The sequence below is a fragment of the Schistocerca nitens genome, chromosome 8 (assembly GCF_023898315.1).
Source record: "Schistocerca nitens isolate TAMUIC-IGC-003100 chromosome 8, iqSchNite1.1, whole genome shotgun sequence".
Classification (NCBI taxonomy): Eukaryota; Metazoa; Arthropoda; class Insecta; order Orthoptera; family Acrididae; genus Schistocerca; species Schistocerca nitens.
This window is the reverse complement of record NC_064621.1, coordinates 209,860,418-209,873,681: the sequence shown is the minus strand read 5'-3', so window position 1 is coordinate 209,873,681 and position 13,264 is coordinate 209,860,418. Positions and strand designations below refer to the sequence as shown.

Sequence of the window (13,264 nt, the reverse complement as noted above, 5' to 3'; positions counted from 1 at the left end):
CTGCGGGCACTCCATAATTATTGGTTGTTGTTAACTGGCTTTTTGCTTCATTGCATTGTAAAGGAAAATTTTGAATGCTTTCACAAAATGAATCTAGATGTTTTCAGCCACAAGTGGTGTTGAACAGGCTTGGTCCTTCCACGAGTTCCTGCCACCACCAATGAAAGTCCATTTCACACACAATATCCTGTTGCACAGTATGCTATATAATATGACAGTCATGACATCGGTGCCTGTTTCAGGCACCAGTTTCTCAGAACTCCGCAGGTGGGAAATCGCGTTACATGTCCTTGTTCCCACCACCCACCTGGCCATACATTAATTTCTTCTAACTAGCCCTTCTTCACTCCCTCTTATATTTCTGTATCTTTTATTTTCTGAACTGTCTATCTTTTACCTGCCCCCATCTCTACCACTAAAATGCACTTCATTTCCACACTTATTAACAGCTGCATGATATTTTGTCAGTGATCTTTGTCTTGCATATTATCCTATCTTCAACATTTAAGCTCCCAGTTTTACAAACCTCGTCTGGTGCAGTCCCCAACAATCAGTCCTTCCTTCTCATCCTGTCCAGTAAGTTGCCGCTGATCTGTGGTTCTGAGTGACTTTTCCAAACTCCCCCCATTTCTTAAACCTCATCAGTCCTTTCCCTTCATCCCTCTTCCTTCCACTTAAACCCTTCTGCCAGATGAAAATGCCACTGGCTCTGAAAAGCTTGCAAATTTCAGTACCTCTATATGTGTATTCTCCTGTCTCTGCTTGTTGAGCAGATTCTTTAGCTATCTAATTACAAATAAAGATAGGGATCAGAATGTACCAATATGAGAGTATTATCACATGAAAAGACATATTTAAAAAAATATTAGGGTGAACTCTTACCTTTAATGAGTTCATTAACTTTCTCAGAGGACAAATGAATTCTAACTGGAATTTCTGGGTTAGGAATATCAGCCCTTCTACTTTTAATCCTTTGTAAATGATTTGTGACTGCCCTGCAAGATTAAGACAATTACATGATTTATTTTCTGGTAAACCTGAGTGCTTTATAGTATGAAAATAAAAAAAAGAAATACCTTTTGCTAAAGAGCAGGGCCATATCACTGCTCTTATTAAGAGCATTTTTCACGAAATCAATGCAGTGGTCTGTTAACTGAGACAATTGCTCCAGAGCAACCTTTTTATCCATTAGTGTATGCTGCTTATTATCACATATCTCATTCAACTGCAAAATCAATTGCTTTCCTCTGTGATTTATAGCCTTTGTCAGCCTGCACACAAAAAAACAAATGTGAATGATAAGCTTGTCACTCAAATACAGTTACAGTTGTTTTCAGATATTTCTAATATTATGAACAATGACAAATCAAAGCATTTGCTGGAACTACAGCTGCAAGACACTGATATCTCAAACAGTTAACATTACTCTGTTGCTCTAATGACAGAAGTGTTTCCTTGAAGATGTGTGGAGAGAAACTAAACTTGAGATACATTCCTATCACACACAGATTATTTTGCTACAATGAGACAACCGCTAAAGCAACTACTTCAAGAGACATCAATGTGTTTTGCAACAACAGGCAAGATCACTCTGTCTCCATCTTTATTGAGTACTGATGTCCATCAGAGTCTTGTTAAATTATGTAAACTTTATCTGAAGAGACCTGCACACTTACAGTAGAACAATAATTGCTCTCAGTTCAACAATAATTGTTCCACAACTGACAAAGACTGCCTTACAATTTGTAAGTTCTGATCAAATTTATTTGGCCACCAAGGCCCTTCTGAAAGATCTGTCAGGGTCACAAGCAAAATGGCCATTGAGCTTCAAGGGTACACTGTCACAACAGTAAAGGAAAATGGATGCAAACAAAGTATGGCATATGCTGCCGAATGCATTTGAAGAACACCTCAGCATAGGTGATATTCCAGTCACCACATCATTATAGGATATGGCTGCTGAACAAAGTGAAGTTACAGAATTGCTAAAGACCATATGAGGTGTTCCCAAAAAGTACAGTACCACTGGCTGGCAGAAATATAATTACTGATTAGGAAGTATAGAAACCTAATCTCATTCATCTCTTTGGTAATGCACAAATTTCTGTCAGTGTTCCCACCTTTGTCAGAAGCACTTCTGGAATATGTCTTCTGAATGGTGATCAGTCAGATCGTCAGTTTGCACATGATATCTTCTCTTGATCATACTGTTTTTCTTATAGTGTAATTTTCAGCTTTGGAAATAACCAAAAGTCACTCAGAGCTGTGTCTAGAGAGGGAGTGCGTGACCAACTACAGGAATGTTGTATTTGGTAAGAAAATTCTGAATCAGACATACTGTACAGCATCAAAATGACGCTGAAGGACCTCCTAGTTGTATTCCTTTGTGATGATTTGGCCTTGGAGAGTGTACTCATGATGCACCATCCCATAAAAGTTGAAGGAAATGGTCAACAAGACCGTGCTGCAGACCTAGCAAACTTTTTCTGGCCTCAGGGATGTCAGATGTTTCCACTGTGATGATCACATCTAGGTTTCTGGGTTGAACCTACAAACACCCACAACCAAGCAAGGTGTTAAGAAAGTTGGGGTGACTGCTTGCATTGTCCTGTGTGATTCCAGACAGCTTTGCTTCTGCTCCATTGTCAGCAGCTGTGGTACGAATTTTGCAGATACTCTCCTCATGCACAATTCATTAGTCAAAATTATATGTACTTCTACAGTGCTTAACCTGATATCATTCAAAAGTTCTCGTACTGTGATACAGCGATCTTCCATGACCAAACTCCCCACTTGCTCAATGAAATTGTCATTTTGGCTTGCTGAGTGTTTGCCTGAATGTGGTTTGAAGAAGTTGTACCACTCTTTTATCCACGTGTCACACATAGTGTCAACCCCAAAAGCCTGTTGAAACTTGTGAAAGGTTTTCACTTAGATATCACCACACTTCTGGCCAAATTTGATGCAATATCAATGCTGAATTTGTTCCATCATTTCACAACTTACTGGGATCTGAGGAGTGCTCACCACATGTCCTAACTCATAGATTGTCAGCGACTGATGCTTTTAACTGGCAGGAAAGAATTCACAGTAGCTATGAATATGTCCCACCAAATATTCACCGAAGAAAATCCCTCGCACTTCATTGGTTCAAGTGGGAAAGAAAAAGGTTCAATACTTTTTAACATACCGGTAAGGGTACTAGAGAAGGAAGATGTCATAAGACGAAAGCACTGATTAATAGAATGAGTATGATATAAAATGAAATGAATTAGACTCCAATGAGATGGAAATTGTTCTTTGTCATTCCAGATACTTTACAACCACTATCTTAAAGTATTTTTATGACAATCCAACATCAGGTAACTTGGTTTTCTTGCAGAAATTTGACAGAACGAGGTGCCTGCAGGCCTCCATAATCACTTCCATTGTGACGTTAGTTATGATGTTACAAGACATCACTCAGTCTTCATGAGCAAGTTACATCAACCTATCACTTAATCAATCCTCACAAACAAGTGCTGAAATAGCAGAACAAAAGAAGGGAGGCCATTATTAATAGAGGGCTCTCTTTGCCTGAGCACAAATGAGATGGAATTACGGTGTACATCATTCTGTAGCATTCAGTACATCATGTGATGATCTAAAACTAGTGTCATAAGTAATTTTATATTGCAACATCATCCAGAGGAATGGTATATGACAACAATCCACAGACATTTTAATAACATATTGGTGGATATGTCCCTCACATTCATGGAGACTGAGTGGAAAGACTAGCACACAGTACAGCTGGTCTTAATATTCATATAAAGCACAAGATGGTTGCCCAAATGGAACAGAAACAAGGGACATCCCGTGTCCATTGTCTGATGATAATCAAGAAGATCACATCAAACAGCTCACTACCAGAACTGTAGAAGCAAGAAACCTGGCTTTCATCTGTACTTCATTACCTCACCTAAAGGACAAGAGTATAACAACTGCAAACAGTGGTCAATTACGTCACAGCTCAGGTGACTCAGGACACCAATATGGGAAACTTGGTTATTAAAAACATTAAGAAAACAGTGCTTTGGAGCACATAGAAGCCTGTGAAGACATTTGGCATCTGCAATGACTCAATCAGAGCAGTTACCTTCAAACATCGCAATAATGGTGGTAAGGATGTGACAATACAAGTAGACAATTAGAATTATTAAGCACAGTCGTATTACAAACCTTTGTCAACTTCCAGCCTACATTTTGTAGTGCGTTCCATAACATCCACTGAAAAAGCAGATTATCAATTTCCTGAGAGATGAGCTGCAGCCTGTACATGATCCTGTGTAGTGTGCAAGGTAGAATCACAGGCCAGTGTGCGCTTGTTCTAAATTTACTGACCCACTGTCAGTATTTGCCATTTAATTAGTAAGTTTTCTTGAAGTTTCCAGAAACCACTCATTAACAAAATGTTTGCATGATACAACGAACTCTGTGTCTTTTCACAAACAGGCACACACTCTGTTTAGAAGGCAGTTCAATTTCTTCTGTGCTTTTTACTGTGTTTGCATAATAAATCTGAATTCAGTATTAAAAGTTAGAGTGTTCACTGGCAACCCTACTCTTGCACTTTCTATAAAATTCTGTCAATTTTGGCAATATTAATTTATGTACTTACTTGAAGACTAGATTTTTTATTTCTTCAACAGTAACTTTTTTCTTCTCTAAGATTAGTGTTTGTCGATCATCTATAACTTTCATTGCACTTGTCAACAGCACACGTTTGTAGCTGTAAAAGACATAACAAGCTTCCTGAACAAAACTAGTAAACATGAATAATACACTGTGCTAAAATTAAATGCTGGAGAAAGAAATACAGAATGTTCATAATGTTAAAATTACCTGACTTCTGATAGAAGGCCAGATATAGTTTCCCTTGTTTCAGCTGCAATTTCATGTATAAACTTGTATTTGTGATCTCTGTGGTCAGTTAGCTGACAATCTCGACATGTCAACTTGTCACAGGTTTCACAAAACAAAGATAGCCGCTCCTATAAAGATACATGTATTTTGTTACTGCAACCAGAAGAACACATTCACCACACAACTACACTTCAATGCCTGCAATGTTTAATAAAATACTTTGAATGCACTCTACGCATATTTCCAGTTTCACACACTTAAATTAGCACCCTGTAGCTCTTTTAAATAATCCAGTTGCTGGAATATGTGTGAACAACTGCAATTTTGTGGCCTATATAAAACCACAAATTGACATATTTTCAGTTACTGATATTGTACACCAAACATACAAAATGTATTCATGACACAAAAGAAAATTATGCTAATTTCATGTACCATTAGTGTATGCACAACTTGTACATATGTATTTAAACAGTTAAGAACATTAACAGTCTCCCCCTGCTACATTAATTTTCTCCTAATGTATCTTACTACAAACACAACACTCAAAGGAATAACAACTAAACTATATCATATAGACCAGTTTTGAAGTTTAGCAATGGGAGACAGCAGGTGACAGATTATATCTTGCTTTCTTGAACATTTAACCTAATTATAATTTCACTTTGTATGAGAGATTGGTTTAGCAATAGTTGTGGGTAAGTTATCACCATGAGAAGTCACAATGAAACAAAGAAAAGTGTTACACAGATGTCCATGTTGATTTTTCAGGAAGGAAGAGATGAACAATTTTTTCAAAGAACTATCTCCAATGCCTGAAACAGACTGTCTACATTTCTCAATCATTTTCACATGACTCGGAGTTTTTTTTTATTTTATTTTTTTTTATTTTTTTATATGACCTAGAGACTAACATTGCTGGCTATTCACACAAGGACCTCAGGTTCAATTCCTGGTGAGAAACTTAGATTTTCCTCACATGGGAATGTCTTCAACTTCAGGTGCCCAAATAAGAAACGTTATAGGTAAATAAGCTGTGAAAATGACTATCACTATGTGTCAGACAAGAGAGTGATACATGTTGGGAGCCATATGTACTCTAGTTTCAGACAGATTAACCACTCACATCAACCATCTATATCGCTGTGACTAAAGTGGTTTCTCACTGCATTCCTTTGACCTTTTATTGAGTGTTTAAGTGTATTCGTATTGTGTGGATGATTATATGAGTCCTTGTGCATTTTTACATTTGTTTTGTCATTAAAGAACAGTACAGAACGTAAGGGGATGTTGTCCGATAGACTACACTTCTCGAATAGCACCAATGGTTCTCCTGAGCTTAACGCACTCTTCCATATTGATAGACAACAATCAACAATGTCACATCCCTTTACTACATGTGATTATGTGAAGAGGTTTGAAATGTAAGCCAGAACACGGACACAAAGACAAGTAATTATGAACTGTAGACCACCACTTCGTTTCCCCTTGTATGTTAAATTGCTGGTTGGTTAGGGGTTAAGGAACTAAACTGTGAGATCATCAGTTCCCTGGTACAGTGTTAGTTCATTTAGAGTTAAAATATCTGCCAGAAATGTGATCAAATGATTAAAGTATGTAGGAAGGGTAAAATCGAGGCACTGAAGGTAATACTGATGCTAGAGCTGAGAAACAATTCACAGAGAAGTAATAGTATGTAGTCCAGGCCAGTATGTAGGTCAGGACAGACAGACAGTATTCCCCCCCCCCCCCCAGGGCTCATCCGTGGCACAGGAAACCCCACCCTAACTGAATACCCCCCCACCCCCCACCCCAATCCCAACTCAATTAAGGGCACCAAGACAGTTACAGAGTAAAGAATGCATTCTAGTCAGGAGATTTCAGTAATGGACATCAGTTTGCTCATAAATAATGAAAGAAGGTACGAGAAATAATTTAGGCAGCAAGTGGGGGGGGGGGGGGTCATCCACCTGTGAGTGTCCCCTAGGACTTTGCATGCGGTGGGAGCTGTGCCTTCCACAGTACTGCCCTCGATCCATTACAGTAAAAGTATTAATGAGTTAAAGAAGAGAACAGCATCCACCGTTCAACAGAAAAAGAGGGTGTGGCAGAAAACACAGGGAACTGCATCTAAAAGTAATTAAAAGGAGTGAAAGAAGAGTGACAGAGGTACCTAGCAAAGGAGGTGTGGTCGGGGTCTGCCGGACCCAGCATGTGGCAGGCAACACCTCAACCCCAACTACGCAGCCCACATCCTGGAGGTAGTTTGGCAGTTTAAGGGGTTAATTCTGAGAATAAATACCGCTTGCACAGAGAAAACAGAGAACCAGTTCAATTGGCCAAGTCATAAATATTAGAGGCAAAGAATCTGGAAGATCACATTTGGAGAATCACAGGAAGAGGTCTTTCCACAAGGATATGTACGAGCTACTGTCTATAAGGCTCCACAACCATATTGTAGGGGTGTCTCATTACATAAAATAACACTATGAGTTATTCTGGTATGACTGATGTGGTGCAACACAGGACAGTGGATTCGTTAAGGTGGAACGGAAGGAGAAGCGCAATGCAGCAGTAGTCTCCTCTATAGTGTGCAGTTTACCAGGGGGGACATTAGCCCACCAGATGTTCTACCTCTGAATGAGCAGAGGCCTTATATGCATCCGCAAATCCATACCTGGTATTGTCAAAATGAATGCTGGGCAGCTAATAGCTTCTCAACCAAATGGTTGACCAGTCTGTTCGCTGGGATACCCACAGGACTTGTGGCCCAAATCAACTCCTTGTCTCAACTGACTACTCGAGACAAGTGCATCTACTGCTGTGCCCCTGGCGTTATATTCCCGTACTGCTCACTGAGTCACTATGAATTAAGATGTGTTTGAGGGAGTCCTTTTAGTAAAACATAAGGCTCTATTAATGGGTATTGGTTCTGCCATAAAAACATTAAATGTTCCATGCAACAAATCTTGTTCCTGACTGGTTGGAGATGAAAAGTATATCAAATACTACCCTTCGTTTTAGAGGTAACAGTGTAAATGATGGCAGCAACTTGATCCTCTAGAAGAACGAAAAGGATAAACGCCACAGGATCATGGAAGTGACTGAAATTTTAAAACCTTGAAACAAATCAATATTAATACCTGGTCTGGATGCCGAACAAGGGGTTTGGACGGGGGGGAGGGTGGGGGGGGGGGGCAGAAAAACACAGGGAGCACATTCTAAGGGGGTTAGGTGGAGGTCTTGTCAGAGAACCTTGAGGTGGATTCAAACAGGTAATTTCACTCAACGGTGGGAGTCAGGTCACTGATGCCCCCTTGTATGCAAAAATAATGTGATAAGTTCAATGATTAAGAAATTGTTGAATAGTGTTGATCCATAAACCTGGTAAATGGAGCCCAATCAGGATGAGACAAGGGACAAGGGCCAAACAACTATAGGCGGGTGAAGCGCTACCTGTAAGAATGCATGCTTTCGCGGCAATATCCGTTAATAAAACATTCATGGGTTTCAAGCCACGTCAAGTGGTTTACTGCCCACGAGCTTTCGGCAGAGACCTTCTCTGACATTGTCAAGTGGCTGACTGTCGTGTGGTTGTCACTGCCGCACTTACGTAGCCGCGCCGTCACTCGTGACAAGACTGGTGCTCGGTCCCACACCACATATGGTAATGTTTTGGCCGCGCAACGGCCGGGCCCACTTCAACTTCCTAAAAACCAGATCCCATGCTGTACTCAGCTGCAATACACCGTCTCTATCAAAGATGGTGTCAGGTCTATTCTAATCTCTATGGCCTCGTTTATCACGCTATACCAGAAGACATTAGTCCGTTTAATAACAGACGTCTCATTGAATGCAATTCGGTGTCTGTTTTCCAGAACATGTTCTGCTACAGCTGACTTCTCAGGACAGCGCAGACGGTAACACCTTCCATGTGCTATGCGGCGCTGTTCAATAGTGAGAACAGTCTGGCCGACATAGAACTGCCCACATCCACACGGTATCTTGTAAATTCCTGGCTTCTGAGGCCTACATCGTCTTTCACAGATTTCATTACTTTCCGGAGGCCTGCAGATTGTGTTATGCCTCTTCAGGAGCCAACTAATCTTCCCTGTTGTCAAACCACAAAATGGTAAGAATGCAACCTGCTTGGTGTCTTCTTCAGAGGTCTTCTTCCTTTGAGGCTCGGATGACACTGCTTGTGAGATCTGTTTGTTGTCATAATCATTTTCCTTAAAAACTTGGCATAAGTGGCTCAATTCTCTCGGCAAGTTTTCAGCATCTGGGACAGTTTCAGCTCGATGTACTAAGGTCCGCAGAACTGACTATTTCTGTGCTGGGTGATCGAAGCTGGTGGCGTGCAGATACCGATCCATGTGTGTGGGCTTGCGGTAAACGCTCTGACCTAGAGATCCATTGGGTTTACGGCGGACAAGCACGTCCAAGAACGGCAGGGAACCCTCCTTCTCTACTTCCATTGTGAAGTTGATGTGGTCGTGGTTGCTGTTGAGGTGCTCCAAGAACTCTTCTAACTTTTCTTATCCATGTGGCCAAATGACGAAGGAATCGTCAACGTAGCGATAAAAAACAGCTCGGCTTTGCAGGAGCCATGTCCAAGGCGATGTCTTCGAAATGCTACATAAAGAGGTTGGCTACTACTGGAGCTAATGGACTTCCCATCGCCACACCGTCAGTTTAGTTAAAATATTCTCCATCATGTATGAAATATGAGGACGTCAGAGTGTGCTCCAATAAATCCACGATGGTGTCGTCAAAGAGCTGGGACAGCAAGTCAATAGTGTCTGTGATGGGGACACACGTGAATAAAGAAACCACATCGAAGCTAACCATAATATCCCCTTCAGCAAGTCGCAGACCTTTACTCCGATTGATGACGTCCGCTGTATTCTTTATATGGTGTCCACAGCATCCAATGTGCATAGAGAGGAGGCTGGCCAGATGTTTAGCAAGTTTATAGGTCGGCGATTCAATGGTACTCACTATCGGCCTGAACAGTGTGTACTTCTTATGCACCTTTGGCAGACCATAAAACGTGGGCAGTCTTGGTGCCTTGGAGAGGACGACCGTTTGAGAAGCTCTGAAGTCTTCCTCACTATTCTGGATTTTTGGTCCCAAGGTAATTTTTGGTATGTGCCTTCCTCCAACATCCATCTGATTTTTGCGTCATATTCGGTTCGTTCAATTAAGATGGCAGAAATGCCCTTGTCAGCTGGTAGGACGACGGTGAGAGGATCATTCCGGAGAGCATGGAGGCCACTGCGTTCAGCTCTAGCCATGTTTGAAGTTGGTGGTTTGGATTTTAAAAGAACATGGCTCATTTCTCTACTAATTTCCTCAGCTACATCACTTGGAAACTTACAAACCGCTTGTTCAACACCACTCAATATGTCAGCAAAGGGGATGCTTCGTGGCGAAGGAGCAAAGTTACGTCCCTTCTTAAGTGCTGAGATGGCACCTGCATTGATGTTTCTTGCTGTCATGTTGATCACAGCATGTTCCGTAGCTTTATGTTCTGCTCCACGTTGTTGTAGCAAAAGCCTACTGAATTTCCCTTTCTGCTTCTCCGTTGCTCTCTGTCTCGATGATGAACCCTTGGGATCTGAGTGTTATACAATTTCTAACCTGAAAAAACAGGTGGGACAAAACCTGAAGAGTAAAAATCAGTAGTGAGCCTCAGAAGTCCCAGTCACAGCAGTTAAATAGAAAGTCATGGTGCCAATCAGTATCATTTGCCTTATGCAAATCAAAAAAAGCCTGGAATGGGGTGTTGATATTTAGATAAACCACAACGATGGAGGGACAAAAGGCTCTGAGCTTCAAGAACCCCGTATAACTGGCGAACAGTTTGCAAAGCATGTAGGTGAGACTAATTACGTGATAGCTGCTGAATGACATTGTGTTTCTGCCTGATTTTAGGATTTGGATGATGATACCACTCACCACTGTGAAGGGAGTCACCTTCAAACCAAATACAGCCGAAAATCCCAAGTGAACAGGGCCTTTGAGTAACTTTTGGAAGTTGCATCATCTGATTATGAACTGAATCGTGGTCTGGGCCTGTAGTGTGTGAGGAGGTAAGAGCCTGAAGCAGTTTCCAGTCAGTCAAGGGTTCATTATATTATTTGGTGTAGCTTGGGAACGGGGGTGAGTGGGGTGGGGGACTGAAGGATAAGGAGATGTCCTCAACTAGTTATTTATGCATGCGAAACATAGCCAGGTAACAAGAGGATGCCAATGCTTTCACAAAGTGGGTCACAAGGTGTTCAGTGAGAACTGACACACTGGTAGAAACACCATCCTGAAGGATGAGACTGGGAATATTTGTCGATCTTTGGCAGCCCAGAAGACTACAGAGCTTGGCCCACACCTGAGAGGGAAAGGCATACAGTCCCAAGGAGGAGACCTAGTTCTCCCAGCATTCCTTCTTTCTGTGTTTAATTAGGTAGCAAGCCTTAGTGCTTGATTAAAAGTGAGGAGGGGAGTCTGTGATGAAGGATGTCAGTTGAGACATTGCAGGACCTTTTGCAATCCTGAATAGTAGTTACAATGTTTTTGGTCAACCATGGCACCGGCCGATGGCAGACCGGACTTGTAGAAATGGGAATAGCAGTTCCAGCGGCACAGTTGATTGCCTCAGAGATGTCTTCCACAACCTTGTCAATGCAAACTGACAGAGCGGGACTGAAAGTGACAACAGAGGCGAACAACTGCCAGATAGCTCTTTGAAATGCCCATTGAGGTAACTGGTTCACTAGGTAGTGACAAGGGAGTGACAGGATCACTGGAAGGTGTCACTGTCAGAGAGATCATTGTGTAGCGACCACTGGTGCAAAGCCACAAATTTGGGGGTTGGTTGGTTTGGGGGATCAAAGGGACCAGACTGCTACGGTCATCGGTCCCTTTTTCCAAAGACAAAGAACACCCACAGAGAATAAAAACGAGGAACAGAATAGAACACAGACGATACAAAACAAGAGAAACTGAGACAAAGACAAGACAAAACGAACTAAAACCACACAGAGTGTGACGGTGGTTGGCCGACCATAGAAATAAAAAAAGGAAAAGCCAACCACTTAGAAACACGTTAAAAAATCAGTTTAAAAGCATAGGCCAAAGGCCAGAATCAACACAAAACAATAACAGAAAATAGAAACACTCAGATTAAATGATAAAAGCCCCCTGCCCGAATAAAACGTAAAACTAAGTCAGCCATGGCGGAGTCGTCTGTTAAAAGGGCAGGGAGCGTATCAGGCAGCCTAAACGTCTGCCTGACCACAGCTAAAAGGGGGCAGGCCATCAAAATGTGGGCCACCGTCAAAGCCGCCCCACAGCGACATAGAGGAGGGTCTTCCCGGCGCAGTAAGTAACCGTGTGTCAGCCGGGAGTGGCCAATGCGGAGCCGGCAAAGAACTACTGAGTCCCTGCGAGTGGCTCGCAGGGATGACCGCCACACAGCCGTCGTCTCCTTCACAGCACGGAGTTTATTGCGCGTCGTCAGTTCGCGCCATTCATCGGCCCATAGCGCCAAAATTTTGCGGCGGAAGACTGCCCGCAAATCAGTCTCTGGGAGGCCAACATCAAGAGATGACGTCCTCGTGGCCTCTTTCGCCAGACGGTCAACATTCTCATTCCCGGGGATCCCAACATGGCCTGGGGTCCACACGAAGACCGCAGAGCGGCCGCAACGCGCAAGAGTATGCAGGGACTCATGGATAGCCATCACCAGACGGGAACGAGGGAAACACTGGTCGAGAGCTCGTAAACTGCTCAGGGAATCGCTACAGATAACGAAGGACTCACCTGAGCAGGAGCGGATATACTCTAGGGCTCGAATGATGGCGACCAGCTCCGCAGTGTAAACGCTGCAGCCAGCCGGCAAGGAACGTTGTTCGGAATGGTCCCCTAGAGTGAGCGCATAACCGACTCGACCAGCAACCATCGAGCCGTCGGTGTAAACAATTCCAGAGCCCTGATACGTGGCCAGGAGGGAATGAAAGCGGCGGCGGAAGGCCTCTGGAGGGACTGAGTCCTTCGGGCACTGTGCCAAGTCGAGCCGAAGGCAAGGGCGACGAACACACCATGGGGGTGTATGCAAAGTAGCCCGGAAAGGAGGTGGAACAGTGAAAACCTGAAGACCAGAGAGAAGCTCTTTGACGCGGACCGCTATTGTACAACCAGAGCGGGGCCGACGTTCTGGCAGACGGACGACCGATCGTGGGAACAGGAGACGATAGTTAGGATGCCCGGGCGAGCTTAGAACATGGGCAGCATAAGCGGCCAGCAAACGTTGGCGTCGGAACCGCAGTGGAGGTACACCTGCCTCCACTAGTACGCTGTC

General features: G+C 42.9%; 1 protein-coding gene across 2 annotated transcripts in view; it reads right to left on the bottom strand.

Moving 5' to 3' along the window:
* The window catches only part of LOC126198641 (E3 ubiquitin-protein ligase TRIM33-like), a 161,003-nt gene that overhangs the window by 132,479 nt on the left and 15,260 nt on the right, over positions 1 to 13,264 (bottom strand). For both annotated transcript variants that reach the window (XM_049935104.1, XM_049935105.1), the window contains exons 4-7: positions 4,885 to 5,033; positions 4,661 to 4,771; positions 1,077 to 1,271; positions 883 to 995 (exon numbers count right to left, since the gene is read on the bottom strand). In XM_049935104.1, coding sequence (XP_049791061.1) covers positions 883 to 995; positions 1,077 to 1,271; positions 4,661 to 4,771; positions 4,885 to 5,033 — 568 coding nt within the window. The remainder of the gene's footprint in view (positions 1 to 882; positions 996 to 1,076; positions 1,272 to 4,660; positions 4,772 to 4,884; positions 5,034 to 13,264) is intronic.